General features: G+C 53.3%; 3 protein-coding genes across 10 annotated transcripts; 1 reads left to right on the top strand and 2 right to left on the bottom strand.

Annotated features, from left to right (window-relative positions):
- Positions 1-153: 153 nt before the first annotated feature.
- On the bottom strand, positions 154-6,908 carry LAMTOR1 (late endosomal/lysosomal adaptor, MAPK and MTOR activator 1). The gene is made up of 5 exons (XM_082659677.1): positions 6,758-6,908; positions 1,920-2,065; positions 1,591-1,668; positions 1,131-1,257; positions 154-785 (listed from the first exon to the last, which is right to left on the bottom strand). Exons 1-5 carry the CDS (start codon positions 6,797-6,799, stop codon positions 693-695), a joined length of 486 nt encoding a protein of 161 aa, XP_082515803.1. The 5' UTR covers positions 6,800-6,908; the 3' UTR covers positions 154-692.
- Positions 6,909-9,151: 2,243 nt separating this feature from the next.
- On the top strand, positions 9,152-11,535 carry TOMT (transmembrane O-methyltransferase; the record flags this gene model as incomplete). The annotated part of the gene is made up of 3 exons (XM_082659938.1): positions 9,152-9,410; positions 10,524-10,720; positions 11,215-11,535. 3 exons carry the CDS (start codon positions 9,152-9,154, stop codon positions 11,533-11,535), a joined length of 777 nt encoding a protein of 258 aa, XP_082516064.1.
- Positions 11,536-12,217: 682 nt separating this feature from the next.
- Positions 12,218-16,347, bottom strand: ANAPC15 (anaphase promoting complex subunit 15). Of its 8 annotated transcripts, none has more exons than XM_082659940.1 (6): positions 16,195-16,347; positions 15,282-15,354; positions 13,768-13,897; positions 13,190-13,249; positions 12,729-12,866; positions 12,218-12,574 (listed from the first exon to the last, which is right to left on the bottom strand). In XM_082659940.1, exons 3-6 carry the CDS (start codon positions 13,885-13,887, stop codon positions 12,515-12,517), a joined length of 378 nt encoding a protein of 125 aa, XP_082516066.1. In that variant the 5' UTR covers positions 13,888-13,897; positions 15,282-15,354; positions 16,195-16,347; the 3' UTR covers positions 12,218-12,514. The 8 variants fall into 8 exon arrangements, with proteins under 8 accessions (XP_082516066.1, XP_082516068.1, XP_082516067.1 ...); XM_082659942.1 differs by lacking the exon at positions 16,195-16,347 and adding an exon at positions 14,035-14,119 and having other exon boundaries at positions 15,282-15,375; XM_082659941.1 differs by lacking the exon at positions 16,195-16,347 and adding an exon at positions 14,035-14,119 and having other exon boundaries at positions 13,768-13,892; positions 15,282-15,374.
- Positions 16,348-16,471: the final 124 nt, after the last annotated feature.

Below are 16,471 nucleotides of genomic sequence, written 5' to 3'. Positions count from 1 at the left end.
GACCTGGGAACCCTGAAGCCTTATCTCCTTGATTCCTTTTAGTGCCCCTAGAAGATGCCCCCTCCCCATCCTCCACCTCGCTGCTCACAGACTTGAGTAGCCAGAAGTAAGTAGTAGTGGGGTGGGCAGGACAGAGGGGCTGGAACCAGCACACAGATGGATACACTTCCTTTATCGAGGGTGACAAACCAAACCAAAACAAAAAAAACCAAACATGTAAAAACCCAGGGTGCTAGAAATACAAACTCAATTCATTCAAATTCAAGCTCATCCAGACCCTGGTCACAAGCCCTCGTGAGGTGCATGTGAGCACCAAGTCAGGGAGAGGGGGACAGAAGTGAGGCCAAGAAAGGGTAGGCAGGGGGTCCTAAGAGGCCCCCTAGTGATCACCCTCACACCGGCACCTGCACCTTCCCAGTGACAGTGAAGACCTACCAGGCCCTGTCCCTGTGACCCCCACCCCACCCGTGGCCAGGGCTTTGAAGGCCAGTCCCAAATGGTTCTACCCTCCCCTGTTCCATCCTCACTTGCTCAGGCTTCTCGCCTCACTCTTCTCCTCCTCCTCCACTTTCTTCTGTGATTAGTAGCAGGTTAGGATACTGTATAAGCCACAGTGAGGCTGGGGGCCAGGGGAGGCAGGGTGGAGACGGAGTGAAGAGAGGAGAAGAAGAGCTGTCCAGGGACCCCTCTCTTCATGGAATCCCAAACTGTACAACCAGCTCCTCTTTTGCGTCCACACGGATCTGAGAAAGTGCACTGTAGGCATAAGCAGCTATCCTGGAGACCTGGGACAGAGGGACCGGGAGAGAGGAACAGAGAGACAGGTGAGAAGGGAGATCCGGAAGCAGGCGGAGGGGATGGGTGGCCAGAGAGGGAATGATGGGGGACAGGGAGCCAAAGAGAAAGGCAGGGATGGGAAAGACAGAAGGGAAGAACAAAGGGTAGCAAAAGAATGAAGGTTTAAGAGAGGGGGTGGGGAGAAGAAGAAAAGTAAGAGTGAGGTGGGAGTGAGCAGGGCCCACAGGCTACCAGGCTCCCTAACTCCACTTCCCTACCTCCTCTGAGGTGGAGGGGCGAACCCTGTGCCTCGCTGCCACCCAGCGGCAGGGGCGGGGCGAGGGGTGGCTCACCTGCTGCAAGTCGGCGAACGGGACAGGCTCGCTGGCCAGCACTTGGTGAGGCTGGCTGGTGAGGGACGGCAGCGGCGGCAGCTTCTTCCAATGGGTCAGGCTGCTGCTCAGCACAGCCAGGCGGGTGCTGGCCGAGGGGGAGGAGGGGGGACAGGCAGTCAGGCCACAGTTGGCCCAGCCAGCCCAGGCAAGCTTCACTTCCTCAGACCAGAGAAGTAGGTGACAGGAGCCTCAGCTCACCACAAACCCACTCCAGGCCGACCTCCTTTAGTCTCCATACCCTTGAGTGTCATGGGGCAAACTGGCTCAACAGGACCATCTACTGAGGCACCCAAGTGACTTGGGGCCACCCCCCAGGCCACACCCAAAGGAGAAGCCCGGACTGGGGCCCAGGCTCCAAAGCTGGATCAGAGGGAGGGGCCCAAGCAGCCTGAGGGATCCCAGCCGGCCAGAGGCTCACCTGTACTGCCTCGCCCGGTCCATGTACTCGTGCTGCTCCATGCCCTGGGAGTCTGCAGCAGACACGTCGATGATGTTGCTTTGGGGAGAAGAGGCAGAGAGGACATAACAGGTGCTTCTGAGATGGACAAACAAGACTCACTGCCAGGTGCCAACTCCAGGGCTATCTGACACCAGTGTCCCTGCCTGCCCACGGGAGCAGGGCTGGGCCCAGAGGCACCTCTTCCCACTGATCTTATCCCATCCCCCACGTCCTGGGCCTGGCTCTCCATCCCAGTCTTTAATATGGATGAAGGAGGTCTGCCCCAGGCCCGGTCCTGTGATGCCCACCTGGCTGTCTTGGCGAGGATGGAGGAGAGCAGTGCCTGCTCATCGGTGCGAGCGGAAGGCAGGCTGTGATAGTTGGGCTCGGCTCCATTGAGGGCTTTGGTGGGTGGGCTGCTAGGGTCCAGCAGCAGCTTCCGCTCCTCTCGGTCCTAGGAGAGGCCATGGGGGTAGACATCAGCCCTGAGGCCCTTAGTCCAACCCACCTTTATTAGGCTCTCTTCTCAGCCCAGCTCTGACCTTTAAGCACCAAAAATATTTTTATTAGGAATATCCCAAGTGCCCAACTGTACGGAATGTCGGCTCTAAGACTCAGATCCTGCCTGCCCTTGGAAGCTAAGCTAAGCTAAGCTGGTGGTCTAGGATGAATTAAAGTGGAACCAAGCAGTCTTAGAGGCCCTGAAAAGACGGGCAGAGGCACAAAGCAGGTATTTAGTAACAGCCCTGCAGCTTCAGAAAATGATCCAGGGCTTCCCTGGTGGTGCAGTGGTTAAGAATCCACCTGCTAATGCAGAGGACACGGGTTCGAGCCCTGGTCCGGGAAGATCCCACATGCCGCGGAGCAACTAAGCCCGTGCACCACAACTACTGAGCCTGCGCTCTAGAGCCTGTGAGCCACAACTACTGAGCCCCCGTGCCACAACTACTGAATCCCGCATGCCTAGAGCCTGTGCTCTGCAACAAGAGAAGCCACTGCAATGAGAAGCCCGCACACAGCAACGAAGACCCAACACAGCCAAAAATAAATAAATAAATTTAAAAAAAAAGAAAAAAGAAAATGGTCCAGCCCCCAGCAGAGAAAGGATGTTGGAGACTGGAAGACAGAGGAGGTGGAAAATACCAAAACGGAAAATACCAAAACAGTGGGGTGTAGAGGAGAAACTAATACAAGTCAGGAGCCCAAGAATGGCCCTCCTAATCCCCCAGACCAGATCCTCCCCAGCAAGGCTGTCTGCTCCCAGGATGGAGAGGCCCTGTGAGGCCAGACAAGGCCCTGGGCCCCAAGGAAAAGCAAGTCCAACCTCTCAATGGCCATTCCTCATATTATCTCAGGACAGGAGTTCCAGCTGCAAACTCTGGGCCCCACAGTCCGAGTGTCCCTTCTTTTTCTTTTCTCTTTTTTTAAATAAATTTATTTATTTTATCTTTGGCTGCGTTGGAGCTTCATTGCTGCGCATGGGCTTTCTCTAGTTGTGGCGAGTGGGGGCTACTCTTCGTTGTGGTGCATGGGCTTCTCATTACCATGGCTTCTCCTGTTACCGAGAATGGGCTCCAGGCACGTGGGCTCTAGAGTGCAGGCTCAGTAGTTGTAGCACACGGGCTTAGTTGCTCTGCGGCATGTGGGATCTTCCCAGACCAGGGCTCAAGCCCGTGTCCCCTGCATTGCCAGGCGGATTCTTAACCACTGCGCCACCAGGGAAGCCCTTTTTTTAAAAAATTATTTATTTATTTGGCTGCACTGGGTCTTAGTTGCAGCGTGCAGGATCTTTAGCTGCGGCATGTGGGCATCTAGTTCCCTAACCAGGGATCGAACTTGGGCCCCATGCATTTGGAGCATGGAGCCTTAGCCAATGGACCACCAGGGAAATTCCCAAGTGTCCCTTCTTTTATTTTATTTTTTTTAATTTTTTAAACATTTATTTATTTATTTTGGCTGCACCAAGTCTCACTTGCGGCATGCGGACTCCTTAGTTGTGGCATGCAAACTCTTAGTTGCGGCGTGCATGCGGGATCTAGTTCCCTGACCAGGGATCGAACCCAGACCCCCTGCATTGGAAGTGCAAAGTCGTACCCACTGGACCACTAGGGAAGTCCCCAAGTGTCCCTTCTTGAGAGCAGGTCCCTTCTACTCTCAGGTGATCACTCTCCTCTCTTCCGATGCTCTCTTTGTGTGGGACTCCCAGAACCAAACTTGGTGCTCCCGGTGTATCCTTACCTGAAAAGTTGGAGTTGTTCCCTCCCTTGCCAAGCCACCACACCTCTGTGAATGTGGTTTCATTAGTTTCAGCAGCCCTGTTTCTGCTAGCCTATGCTAATCACTACAACCCCCAGAACTGACCTGGGACCAAACCAAGTCTCCCTGGTCCTGTATAATTCTATGTGTTATTTCTCCTCGTTTTAGCCCCTTGTTCTTATCTACTGCAATCTTTCTGAATACAACCCTGCCTTGAGCCCATCAGCTGCAAATCCCTGCTGGCTTTGTGTCAGCTGCAAACTGGATAAGTGGATATGCTGGGTATCTATCCAAAGCATAAAGAACAAGGGTACCCAGGACAAAACCAGAGACAAGGGTGCATCCTGGCTAAAGCAGACTCACCAGCCCTCAGTGCCAGACCACTGGACTCCTTAGTGTTCCGTTTCAGGCCTATCTCAGTTCCTACCAGACTTTCACACTTGCAGGCTCCCAGCTCCCCTGCCCACAACTCCACAACTCTCCTTACAGAGGATACTTCCTCCTACCCTGCTTGCCCTGCCCTAGGCAGGGCCAGCCTTTTGACATTACTCTTCTGTCTCAAGCCTAGGTTGCCCATGTCCCCAGTTCCCAAGAGCATGAGACAGAAGCTATGGGCTTCTGCCTCATCAGCTCCCAACTCCTAGACACCCCGACCCCCTAAAACACAAGCTAAGTACTAAAAACAAGATGTCTGCCAAAGATTAAACTATCTCTAAGGAAAGCCAGCTCCATAATGAAGCCGGAGTTTGCTTCTTCTTATATGTCCATCTTTTCCCCAGCCCCAATTCAGACAGATCCTCCTGCAGGATAAGGGGTTCTCCAAGAACAAGGTTGTTTTCCTGAGACCTAGACTCCTGGAAGAGGCCATGCTACCACAATTAGAGTGGACAAATAACATCACCCCATCCCCAAAAGGGTGACTGGAGCATGGGGGAGGTTTTCACACCAACGTTTGTCCTGGAGTCAATGTCAACCTGGGAGTCAGAGCTTCACTGCCTACTGTAGCACAGACATGTACGTGGCCTATCACTAGCCACCTGGTCTGTGGGCACAGCTAGAAGACACAAGTCTGCCCAATGGATAAAGACATGACTTGTCATCAAAATACCTTGCCTGTGGCACTTCTCAGCTCTGTAACCTTGGCTAAATCACTTAGCCTCTCTGAAGTTTTTCTTCACATTTAAATAGACATAACTGGTACCTATATGACAGATGTTTTGGCAAGAATCAAGTGGGATAACTGTAAAAGGTCTTTGAAAACTGTAACATGTTATACATTTCTCTTTATTATTATAACAAAGGGTCCAATATGAGAGTGTGAGAGGGGCCTGCCCAAGACCCGAAATAGGGGACAGTGAATGGTTTTGGCTTGTAGACCAGGTAGTAAGCAGACCTTCTCCACGTGAGGCCTCAAATCACCCAGGACTGATCAAGCACCATCTCTGGGGGTTAAAAACAGAAATGAAAGCCCATCAAGGGGAAGGTGGAGATTCAAGAAAACCGCAATTCCAGCTAGAAGCTGGTATCCTTTCTCATAAAGAGTTAACCCTTGACTCATTCCCTGCAAAAGTCCATATTATGGTTTAAGGGACAATTTCCCATTAAACCATAGCTTTCCCAGTAGGCAGGGATATTGCCTCCTATTTCTAACAGGCTGGAGTGAAGTGTGAAGTACTGGCTGTATGGCATGCCTAACATAAGGCACAGACATATGTATATGTTCACTGGGCATTTGGAGGCTTAATGAGGCCCAGGGGCCACCCATCCCTCTCATACAAGTGACATTTTCCCCAGCTTAAGTCCTTGACCCAAAATAGATTAACATGAGTCACTGGGGAAAGACCTACTTCCCATTTACCAGTGATATAATCCGTTTCTGTGACCATCTACTCCACTGGACTGTGAGCTACTTGCTGAAACCTTTCTACAGTTTTTGTCTCTATATGTGTTGAAATATACAATCCAGGCTTAGAGGTAACCAAAAAGGCAAGTGGCCAACAACTTGAGACTTCATCCTTGAAAAGGTCTTCCCCTCCTCAAAGGAGGTCAGGCAGGCAGGGCAAGGATTTAAGTGTGGCAGGAAGTTAGAATACACCAAGGGGAAGAGACAGAATTTAAAACTGTACAGGCCTTCCCAGCCTAATCCTTTCTGCAAAAGGATCAGATCTACAGCCAAATTCCCAGGACAAACACCCTTCTAGCTAGAGGAACCCTGAGGCCCCAGGTAGGGACTGCACTGAGGCAGGCCAAACTGAGCTCCCCAGGCCACCTCTCTTTTCCCCCCAATCTAGCCAAAGCTAAACCCGATTTGTTGCTTTCCAACTTCCCACAGGTCCTGATGTCCTCACTGTGTCTATTAAAACCTTCACTGATCAACTCAAATGACACCAACTTCCATAGGCCTTCTCCGACCCCAGATCAGCAGTGACCTTCCTTCTTCAACCCCAGGGATTCAGAGTATACACAGATTCCTGATTCATATCGGGACACTCTAACTCAGAGCCTCAGCTTACCCACCTTTACAATGGATTCACAAAGCCCGCTAATACAAAACACAGAGAAGGAAGCTGGGAAGAAAGTGCTTCCCCGAGACCTAGGCTGAGGATCCTTGAAATTGTAAACGTCTGAAGGTAGGGAAAGATGGAAGGCGCGCGAGCGAGCGGGACACGCGGCTGCCTGCACATCCCAACACAGGGGCTGTGCAGAAAGAAATGAGGCTTTAAAAGGGGTAGCAGCCCGGCCCGGCGTCTCCTCTGTAATCTGTCCTCTCCGGGCCCCCGTACTCAGTGAGCCCTGAAGTCCTGCTGACCCTCTTCTGCAGCCTTTTCTCTGGGCCCCATGCCCCAGGATCTCTGCCCTCACTCCCGAGCCCCGCCCGCGGCGGCCGCACCTGGTCCGAGTCCTCGTTCTCGCTGCTGTAGCAGCACCCCATGGCGGGGGTCGGGCCGGGCGCTCAGGCCGCGCCGAGGAGGGACGGCGTCCGTCAGGAGCCCTTCCGGTCACATGACCCGCGCCTGCATCCAGCAAGTAACCACCGCCCCCGCGCCTACCCCTTCCCAGAGGAGCTTAGCCGCCGCGGCTGCCGCCGGAACCCCGGCTTCCGGCCCCGCCCCTACCACGTGATCTTAGCTAACCAATGGGAAGGCACACGCTGCGTGACAGGCCGTGAGACACGTGATGCAAGGAAAGGGAGGGGCGGATCATATGACTTCAGCCTTTTCCGGGTCTCAGCCGGAGACTTCCACTGACGGTTATAGAAGCCCTCGTGTTAAGTGTATTATGTGTTCCCGTGGGCGCCAGGCTACCTTTGTGGGCCAGTGAGCGAATTTATACCAACTGCCGTCATGAAATACTCTCCTAAATGCCTTTAGAGGGGCGAGTAGGATCCAGGCTCTATGCTCCAAGAGTACACACCGATAGGCCCAGTTGCCTGGTGCCAAGGCTGGCGACATACAGGGGGTGTGTCACCCAACCTGGACTGGGGATCTGAGACTTACTGGAAGAAGGGACCTTATACCTTCACAAACCGAAGCAGAGTGGAGCTCAATCCTGGTGGAGGAGATAGAGGCCACCTCAGTGATCTCCTTGCCCTCAGGCATTTCTCTTCAATCTTGCCTTTTTACAGCAGTCATAGTAATCTAACACACAAAGCTCACAATCAGTGCGCTTCTTAGAAGCATCCCACATCTTCCCTTGGACTCAACACAAGTCCAAGTCTGTCGTGCAAGATCTTGCAGAGCCTGACACCCACTCCAAGCCCAGGGCAGTGGAGCAGGGGTTGGGGGAATGCCTCACCAACCACAGGGAAATACTTGGAGTTTCCTGATTGACTTTCTGGACTTTACACACATGGCCTGGCACACTGTCTCCCCACCCGGTCTGCCTGCCCAAAGCGCCTGTGTTCATGGAGCATGCCTTCTAGTGCTCACATTATATTCTCTGTTCCTGTGTCAGTCTCTTCTAACAAAGGTGGAGTTCCAGGGGGACAGGGACAGGATCCGACTCTTCTCTGTGACTCAAGCCTTGGCACTTGCTTAGGATTTGGAATTATTGAGTAACTCACAACCTCCCTATCACCTTGGCTCACACCATACCCTATGTCCTGAACCAAGGGATTTGAGGAGAGGTCACCAAACCCAGTAGCTTTATTACCCCTCAAATCAAGACCCCGGAGTTCTGTAAGTTCTTTGAGGGCTCCTGAAGGGTAGGAGGCAGCTCAAGTTTGTACCTGGGGTTGGTAACTTGAACTGCAGGTCTCAGGTGACAGCAGCAGCCTCAGCATCAATAATTGACAGCAAGTCCAGCCTGCCTCAGGGTTCTTCCCCACCCCAAGGACTCCCCCTCCTGTCCTATGCTCTGATCTTCCCCAAGCAGGAGCCTCCAGCCCAGGTAAGCGGGGCCATTGAGTGTGGGTTCCCAAGCGCATCAATTCAGATTCACCGTCACTCACCTACCTATTCACCCCATTCATACACTCCTACTTTAATTTTTAGTCACCACCACCAGTGGCCTCAAAAGGGTCAGATGGTCCAGTGCGTGGGAGAAGACAGGGCACTTATCCCAGACAGGGGGTGGGGGGAGTGGGGAGAAGAGGCTGAGTTGGGGGAAAGTGTGTGCTGTGTGTATATGTGAATGTAAATGTGAATGGAATGCTGAGAGAGAGGATAGGAGGGGAGTGCAGGGGAGGGGAAATAGGACTAGAGAATAAATATACAATCACGGACTGTTCCCACCCCCAGGGAAATGCTGACAGAGGGAGGGTCCTGGGGTGGTTAAGGATATCTCATCCTAACACGCCATGGAGTGTTTTGATTGCCTTTTACTGAGGCAGAAGAGTGACAGTGAAGGGGTTCCTGACTACAAAGTTGTGCTCTTTTGCTACACAGTAATGGGTCAGAGACCAAGCAGGCAGTGGGTAAGGTGGGAGGAGAACTCAGGAAGGAACTGGTGAAAGGGGTTCTGAAGAAGAGTGACTACAGAGATAAGGGGAAATGGGTGGAGGGAGCAAGGTGAAGATGAACCAGGAGTAGGAAGAGGTAGTTTGGGGTTGGGTGCTGAACATAAGACAGTATGTTGTCCTTGAAAGTACGTGGGCTTGGAATCAGACCAGCTTGGATTCAAATCCTAGTTCTTCCGTGTGACTCTGGACAAAGGACTTAACCTTTCTGAGCCATGGTGTGTAAAATATAGGGATAATTGCTACTGGTAAGGGCTGCACAAATGACAGGCAAACGACATGTGTGGGTTTCCCTCCCTTCCTCCACCCCAGGCCCAGGTAGGGACCATGTCCCCCGCCATCGCGCTGGCCTTCCTGCCACTGGTGGTGACATTGCTGGTGAGGTACCGGCACTACTTCCGACTACTGGTACGCATGGTCTTACTCCGGAGCCTCCGAGACTGCCTGTCAGGGATGCGGATTGAGGAGCGGGCCTTCAGCTATGTGCTCACCCACGCCCTGCCTGGGGACCCTGGTCATATCCTCACCACCCTGGACCACTGGAGCAGCCACTGCGAGTACCTGAGCCACATGGGGCCTGTCAAAGGTCAGTGTTCCTTAGCCTTCTGCTCCAGGAAGTACCTCCAAGATGGTGAAGGAAGATCTGGGATTTGCCACTGCCTTACTGGGTGAATTAGGCAGGTTCTTGATCTTCTGTGGGTCTCTTTTTTCTTCTCTGGAAATGAGGGGGCTGGGCAAAGTTATACATTCATCCAGTAAAATTTATCACCACCTCTTTTGTACCAGGCATGTGCTAGGTGCTGGGGGAGGAGGTAGAGGCCAGGGATGAATCAGCCACAAAGGCTGGCATCAAAGGGGGCATGATACAGGAGAATAACCACCTCAGCACACAACCCAAAACCTTGTAATTATCTGTGTCTGAGTCTTTCTCCCCCACCATGGAGGTTTCTCCAGCCCATTCAGGGTAGCTGTCTGGCTGGATTTGTCTGAGTCCCAGCTGTCAGCACATGTGTTTTTAGAGTCTTATTTAAGAAATTCATCCAATTCAATGGTTAGAAAGATATTCAATGAACAAATCAAGGGAGAATGAAACTAGAAGGTCTAGCAAAGACCTCTCGGGAGCCTGGACAGTGGTCTCTCAGAAGCCTGGTCTCTCTCTGGTGGTTGTTTCTGCCTGGGCCCTCCTGGAGGAAGCAACATTTGAACTGGGCCTAGAGGGATTGCTTTCGAGTTGGCCAGGTAGTTGAGGACAGAGGTGGGGGAGGACAAAGCCAGCCACATATCTAAATGTGGCATGAAGAAATGAACCAGCATGGTTGGCTCTGGGCACAGTTGTTTGGGATGGCTGTGGTGGGAAGAATTGAGAGCTGAAACTGGAAAGGTAGGATAGGATCAGGTCCAAGAAAGTTCTGAATGTCAGGCTGAGGATCCCACGTTCAATCCCAAAGGCCTTTAGGTTCATAGGAACCAGGGAGCATTAGGGTCAGATTTGTCAGAAAGATTCCTAGTGGTTGGTGTGAAGGAGGCAAGCTGAGAGGGGCAGGGAGGCCACTGGGGCTGCTAGGACTGTAATCCAAGAAAGAAATGAGACTCCCGCTGGTTGGAGGTTGCAGTGGCAAGTGGGCATTTGAGACCCCTTTCCATGAGGGCCCCTGCATCCATCTCCCATGTCTGCTGCAATAACCATCTCCCCCCATAGGTCAGATCGTGATGCGGCTGGTGGAGGAGAAGGCCCCTGCTTGTGCACTGGAGCTGGGCACCTACTGCGGGTACTCCACACTGCTTATTGCCCGTGCCCTGCCCCCTGGGGGTCGCCTTCTCACTGTGGAGCGGGATCCACGCACAGCAGCAGTGGCTGAAAAACTCATCCGCCTGGCTGGCTTCGACGAGCGCACGGTCAGCCCCCACCTCCCCAACCCTGGTCTCTTTCCTGCCACCCCCAGCTCTGCCCTAGCCAGCTTCCCCCATGGGGGAATCCCACCTAGGAGAAGGAAACAGCTCCACTTAGGGAACTGTGAACCTGGAGAGTGTATGAGCTCTTGTTCTCCTGTTCCAAGTTACTGGCATGTATCTGCTGCTGGATGACAAAGAAGCAGTTAAGAGGAAAGTCTCTGGAGCCCAGCAAATCTGGGTCCAAACCTTAGTCTGCCTCTTGTTGGCTGTGTGATCTTGGGCAAAGCACCTGTCCTCTGAATCTCAGCTTCTTTACTAGCAGAATGAAAATCACAATGCTGATCCTGACTCCTTGGGTTCTGAGGCCAGGGGAAATATGAGAACACACACGGAGACCTAGGCCAGGGCCTGGCACAAAATAAGCCAGATCCCGGTAGGGTCTGGTGTGGGAGAACAACCGCTCCCACCCTCATCTCCAACTCTTCCCACCCCCACAGGTGGAGCTCATCGTGGGTAGATCAGAGGAGGTGATCCCGCGCCTAAGAACCCAGTACCATATGAATCGGATTGACCTGGTGCTCCTGGCACACAGGCCCCGACGTTATTTGAGGGACCTGCAACTGCTGGAGGCCCATGCCCTGCTGCCAGCTGGTGCCACAGTGTTAGCTGACCACGTGCTCTTCCCTGGTGCACCTCGCTTCCTGCAGTACGCCAAGAGCTGTGGCCGCTACCGCTGCCGCCTCCACCACACTGGCCTCCCTGACTTCCCTGCCATCAAGGACGGCATAGCCCAGCTCACCTACTTAGGGCCTGGCTGAGGTCCAGGCCCAGGGGTACTTACTGCTGCCTCCCCCCACCCCCCAACCAAGCAAGGACCTCAGAATATCCCCTCCCCTCCCTGCTTGTGGACTGACACATACTGGGCTCAGGGCTAGGGAGTCTCTCCTCCCACCTCTGTCTCACTCTGGCTCCACACTAACCTGAGGCCTCAAGTTCTGTCAGGCTGTTTGATCCCACTGGTCCCCCTCCTTCCAGTCCAGAGTCATGGACTGACAGGCAAGAGACTTCAGCTCACAACACAGCCCTGTCACTGATTTGCTGGGTTACTCCATGGGAGTCCCTGCCCTGCTCTGAGATCTAATCTGTTCTAACACCAAGGAAGTTGACTAGGAGAGCTCCAGGGGCCTCCCAGTTCTGGCGCTCAGAAAGCCTGCCTCCCACCCCCCACCCCACCCCACCCCATGCCATTCCAGGTGGGATCAAAGGAAACAGTAAACACTGAGTTAGAGGCCCTGCAGGAATGGCTGGGTGCAAGCTGGGCCAGAGGAAATGGCAGTGGAGCCTGGGCCCACAGCCAGGGCTACCCTGGCCTTCCATAGCCCCAGCCCGCATGGCCAGGTAGATTTGCCTGAAGTCCCTTGAGAACCCTCTCCCCAAAGCTCAAGAGAAGATGCTGCACTCCTCTAGGCCCCACCAAGAAATAGGGAATAGATGTGGGGAAAAAAATCAGTCCTGTGTCTTTATTAAAGAGAGTTAGAAAGAGACTAGATCTGGCAACCAAGGGATGAGGTGCTGGCCAGAAAGGTGGGGTGGGCTCAGGCTCTGCGGATTCAAGGGCAGACTGATGGCCTGGGAGGGGCCAAGGATACCAGGTGCTGGCAGCAGCTAAGGAGGTGCCCGAGGGTGAGCTTTCAGGCACCGGGGCAGGGGGGGTTGGGTGATCAGCTGGGTCTGCAGGGGCTCCATGATAGGTTGGGCGGGCCTGGAGTCTTTCTGAGACCACCCTGCCTTGTCTACCTAGATCATCCACTGGTCCTGATCCTGCTCGTTGCCTTCCATGTCCACCTGGAGAGGAGGCTGGGTGTGGGTGGGGAGGGGCCTCAGCCACCCAGCCAGCCCCAGTCCCAGATCCTGCCCCTGGCTGGATCCAGGGTTTCTGTACCCGCTGGCTGCCAGTGAGGTCAGGGGTAGGGGCCCAGGAGCAGAGGCCCTGCCCCACACCCCTGCCTACCTCATTGACCTCTCCATCGTCAGGTGACTCATTGTAGTCATTCATCTCATCCATGTCCTGCATGTCCTCATCATCCTCCGAGTCCTCTTCACTGTCCTCGTCGTCGTCTTCATCTTCCTCTTCCTCGTCATCATAGTGCTGGTGAGGCAGGGAAGAGCCTGTAGCCTCTACAGGTCTGCCTGGGCCAGTTCAAGGACTGGCCCACTTGGAGCCTCTCTCTGGGGACAACGAATGAGCTCCATTCCCCAGTCCTGTCCCACTTTAATCTAGCAGGCTGGTGCACGTTCTGCAGGACCTTAGTGCTGAGCCCAGTGCCCTCCCCCTCTACGTCCTCTTTTCTGTCCTCCACCCAGAGCTGAGGACCACGACTGCTCTGGAGTCAGAGGCCAGACCTTCCGAATTAGAGCAGAGCCTTGGTCCACCTGGGCCCCACAGAGGCCCCACCTGCTGGAGCCACTCACCTCTGAGGCCGGCTTGCCAATAGGTACCAGGTTGTTGTCTTTCTCTGCAATGCTCTGGAGCTGTGGCCACAGGGGGAGAAGAGCAAGGCCAGGGCCCAAGCAGGGCAGTCAGGGGCATGGCACTCACCTGCCCTGCCCCCAGGAAGACCCCCAAGTGTGAAGGAGAAGCTTCCTTCCAGCTCTCTGGAAGATTCAATCCCTTTCTCTCCTGTCATCTGCCACTTACTTATGAACTTGATCCAACTACGTAAACTCTCTGGTCCTTGGTTTCCTCATAAGCTTATGGTGAGGATGAAGTGAGACTATCAGCCTAGAACATGACATCTGCTAGGTCCTCAATAAACAGTCAAAATTATTATTTTCTATGCTTTAGGGAAAAGAGCCTGGGCTCCAACCTGGCCTAGAGCTCCCACGGTCCCCTGGCAAATTAGGGTAACACAAAAGTGAGAACCTAGGCCCCCAGCTCAGGACAAAAAGCTCCCCCAGGGCAGGTCTCCAGAGTAGGTCTGGGTCAACGCCAGTGAAGGGGGGCGGGGCACCTGACTGAAGCTCCACCGCTGTGCTGTGTCCTCACTCACCCAGGCCTGATGCTGCTGTTCTTGCTGCTGCAGTTCTGTCTCCTCCACACAGGGTCGATCCAGATTAAACCACAGTGTCTCAGTCACACGGGGGAAGAGTGAGGGAAACAACGTGGACATGGCTCCTAGACTGAGGAAAAGCGTCAGGTGAATCCAGCTCTCAGATGTGTTTGGTTTTAGTTTGTATTTGGTTACATTTTGATTTGGGGATTGGGTAGTGTGGAAGGTAGCAGGAAAGTACCCCTTCCCTGTGGGAATCAGACAGACCTGGGTTTGAGTCCTGGCTCCACCGCTTACTAGCTGTTTGACCTTGGCCAAGTCACTTAACCTCTCTGAGCCTCAGTTTCCTCATCTGTAAAACGGGGACAGTAACAATTATGCCACCCTCATAGTTATTCTGATAATTAAGTAATTTACTTTATGGGTAAGTAAAGCTGTTTGTAAGCTGTTCAAGGAGGGAAGAGAATGGAAGCCAAATGTAGAGAGAGGAAACCAGAATGCAGACTGGCCTTACAAAATTAAAGACAGCAGGACTCTACTGAAACTCTCTCCACCTCCTCCAAACACTGAGACCTACTTTCTGCTCCTCCATGCCGCCCACACCATACCCACCCAGTGTCAGAAATTTTGGACCCTGACCACCTCTATCATGAACCACAGTCAAACTGGGGGGCAGGGAGGGGAAGTGTTATCACGTGCACGTATGGCTCAGTAACATTCTAAAGGTATGAGCAGATGAAAGACTGGATGAACTAACATGTAAGAGAACAAGTATATTCAGCTCAGATTCAGCAGCTGAGGGAGCTGAACGGGAGGTCCCAGAGAATCTGAATTAAAACCTTTCAGCTCACAGGAAAACTGAGGCCCAGCGACAGGCAACGACTGGCTCTAGGTGCCACGGTGAGTTGGGCATAGAACTCTCGCGGGGAAGAGATCCAGGCCGGGCACTAGAGGTGAGCAGGAGAAAAGGATCTACGTCTAATTCTGCTCTCGCCCTAATGCACTTGACCAATCCGGGGCCAGCCGCTGCCCTTCCGTGGAGCTCAGCTGCCCGGCGCGTTTAAGAGGCACAACAGAACCCTCTCTCAAGTCCCATAAGCACTGAAGGGCCAGAGACCGCGGCTCCGAAAGCCCAACCCCTCACCGCAAAGCCACCGCCCATTCTCGGCTTATTATGATAATGACCGTGGAGTTGACCAACAGGAAGAAGGCATGGGCGGGATCCAGGCAGGTATTTGGGGTTGCTACCGAGAAAGGAGCGGGGCCTGGATAAGGCCAATTAACTGCAAGAACTGCTGGGTGACAGGAAGTGACACCAATGAGTGACGGACCTTGTGCGACGGGGTGGGGCTTAGTTTCGAGGAAGCGGCCAATGAGCTGGAACTCTTTTAATGTTAAAGGGAGTGTGAACAGGCAGCTCCTGAGGAGACGAGTCAAGGGAATGAGGTTTCTCTGGGGAAGGGAGGAAAGAAGGGGCAAAGAGACAGCAACAGCAGCCTGTCTTATGTACTTACCGCGCCGGGAGTCGGCAGGCGGCGGCGACCCGGAAGCACTTTATTCTCCCTGAGCGGAAGAATCCATCGGAACCTGGGACACACCAAACGCATGCGTCCTTGGTCTTCTTTTGTTTCCCGCTCCCGCCCACCGGACTGGAAGTGACGTTACACACGTTAGTCACGTGTTGGGTGGAAATTTGGCGCGCCTGCTCTATTGGCCCCGCCTTGAGTCTCAGCCAATCGGCCTCTCCAGCCTGGACCCGCCCCAACGGCCCCATTTAGCCCCGCCTTTCTGTCCCCAGGCGGTATTTGCTTGCCAATCCCTGTTGAAAAACACCTGGTGGCAACCAGCGTTAGTACTAGGACTGTTTGTCTTGCTGCGTCCCAGGAAAATTAGTCTGCTTCTACCCCAGAATCGCTGGGTGATTTTACGCCTCGCCCCTCCTGTTTGTCTCGTCTCCCCCTCAGTTTCCCGTTTGGGTGCATACATTCATTTATGTATTCCTTCGACAGAAATATTTGAGTCCCTACTATATTCCATATTCCAGGCCCTGCTAGAAGCTGGGGCTAAATCTAGGAACACGGTCCCTGCCCTCAAAGACCTCACAGACCAGTGGGGAAGCCAGACTCTGTAGACCTGCAGTGGACTCACTGGTCTCTTAAGACTGCCTTTCCAGTTCTGCATTCCAGATTTTGTAAGGGCTTGATTACCCAATCTCAGGCGCAGCATTCTGCTGCTGGGAAATTCAGCTGCCCTCTCCAGGACTGGGCTAAATAAGCTTAGCTGTCAGCCTTGTCACATCTCTCTCCCACTCCTTTGCTGATGCCTCCGTTTTACTAACCTCTGACTCAGCTTCCCTTTCAGAGATCCTTATGCCTTCTGGCAATGTAAGTCCTTCAAACCCAACCCCCATTAAGCTCCATCACTCACCAGCCCCTTTCACGGCCAGCAGTCATCCATAGTTCCCCTCCTGCCCTGACCAAATGTGTGACCTTTAACAAATCCCTTTTCCATGTCTGGGCTCAGTTTCCTTTTCAACCAGCATCATAATCTCTGCCCAGCCTTCTTCGCATCTTGGACTGATGTGAGGATTTCATGAGATAACATATTTAAGAGGTAGTGTACTGTGCATATCGACTGTCATTGTTGACAAGCAGCTCTGGGTGTTATAAAGTTTTTCATTAGAGTAAAATTTGCCCCTTGGAAA

The sequence above is a fragment of the Grampus griseus genome (assembly GCF_964374135.1).
Source record: "Grampus griseus genome assembly, chromosome: 8".
In the NCBI taxonomy this organism is placed as follows: Eukaryota; Metazoa; Chordata; class Mammalia; order Artiodactyla; family Delphinidae; genus Grampus; species Grampus griseus.
Note: the sequence above shows the minus strand (reverse complement) of the source record. Positions and strands in the feature narration are given on the sequence as shown.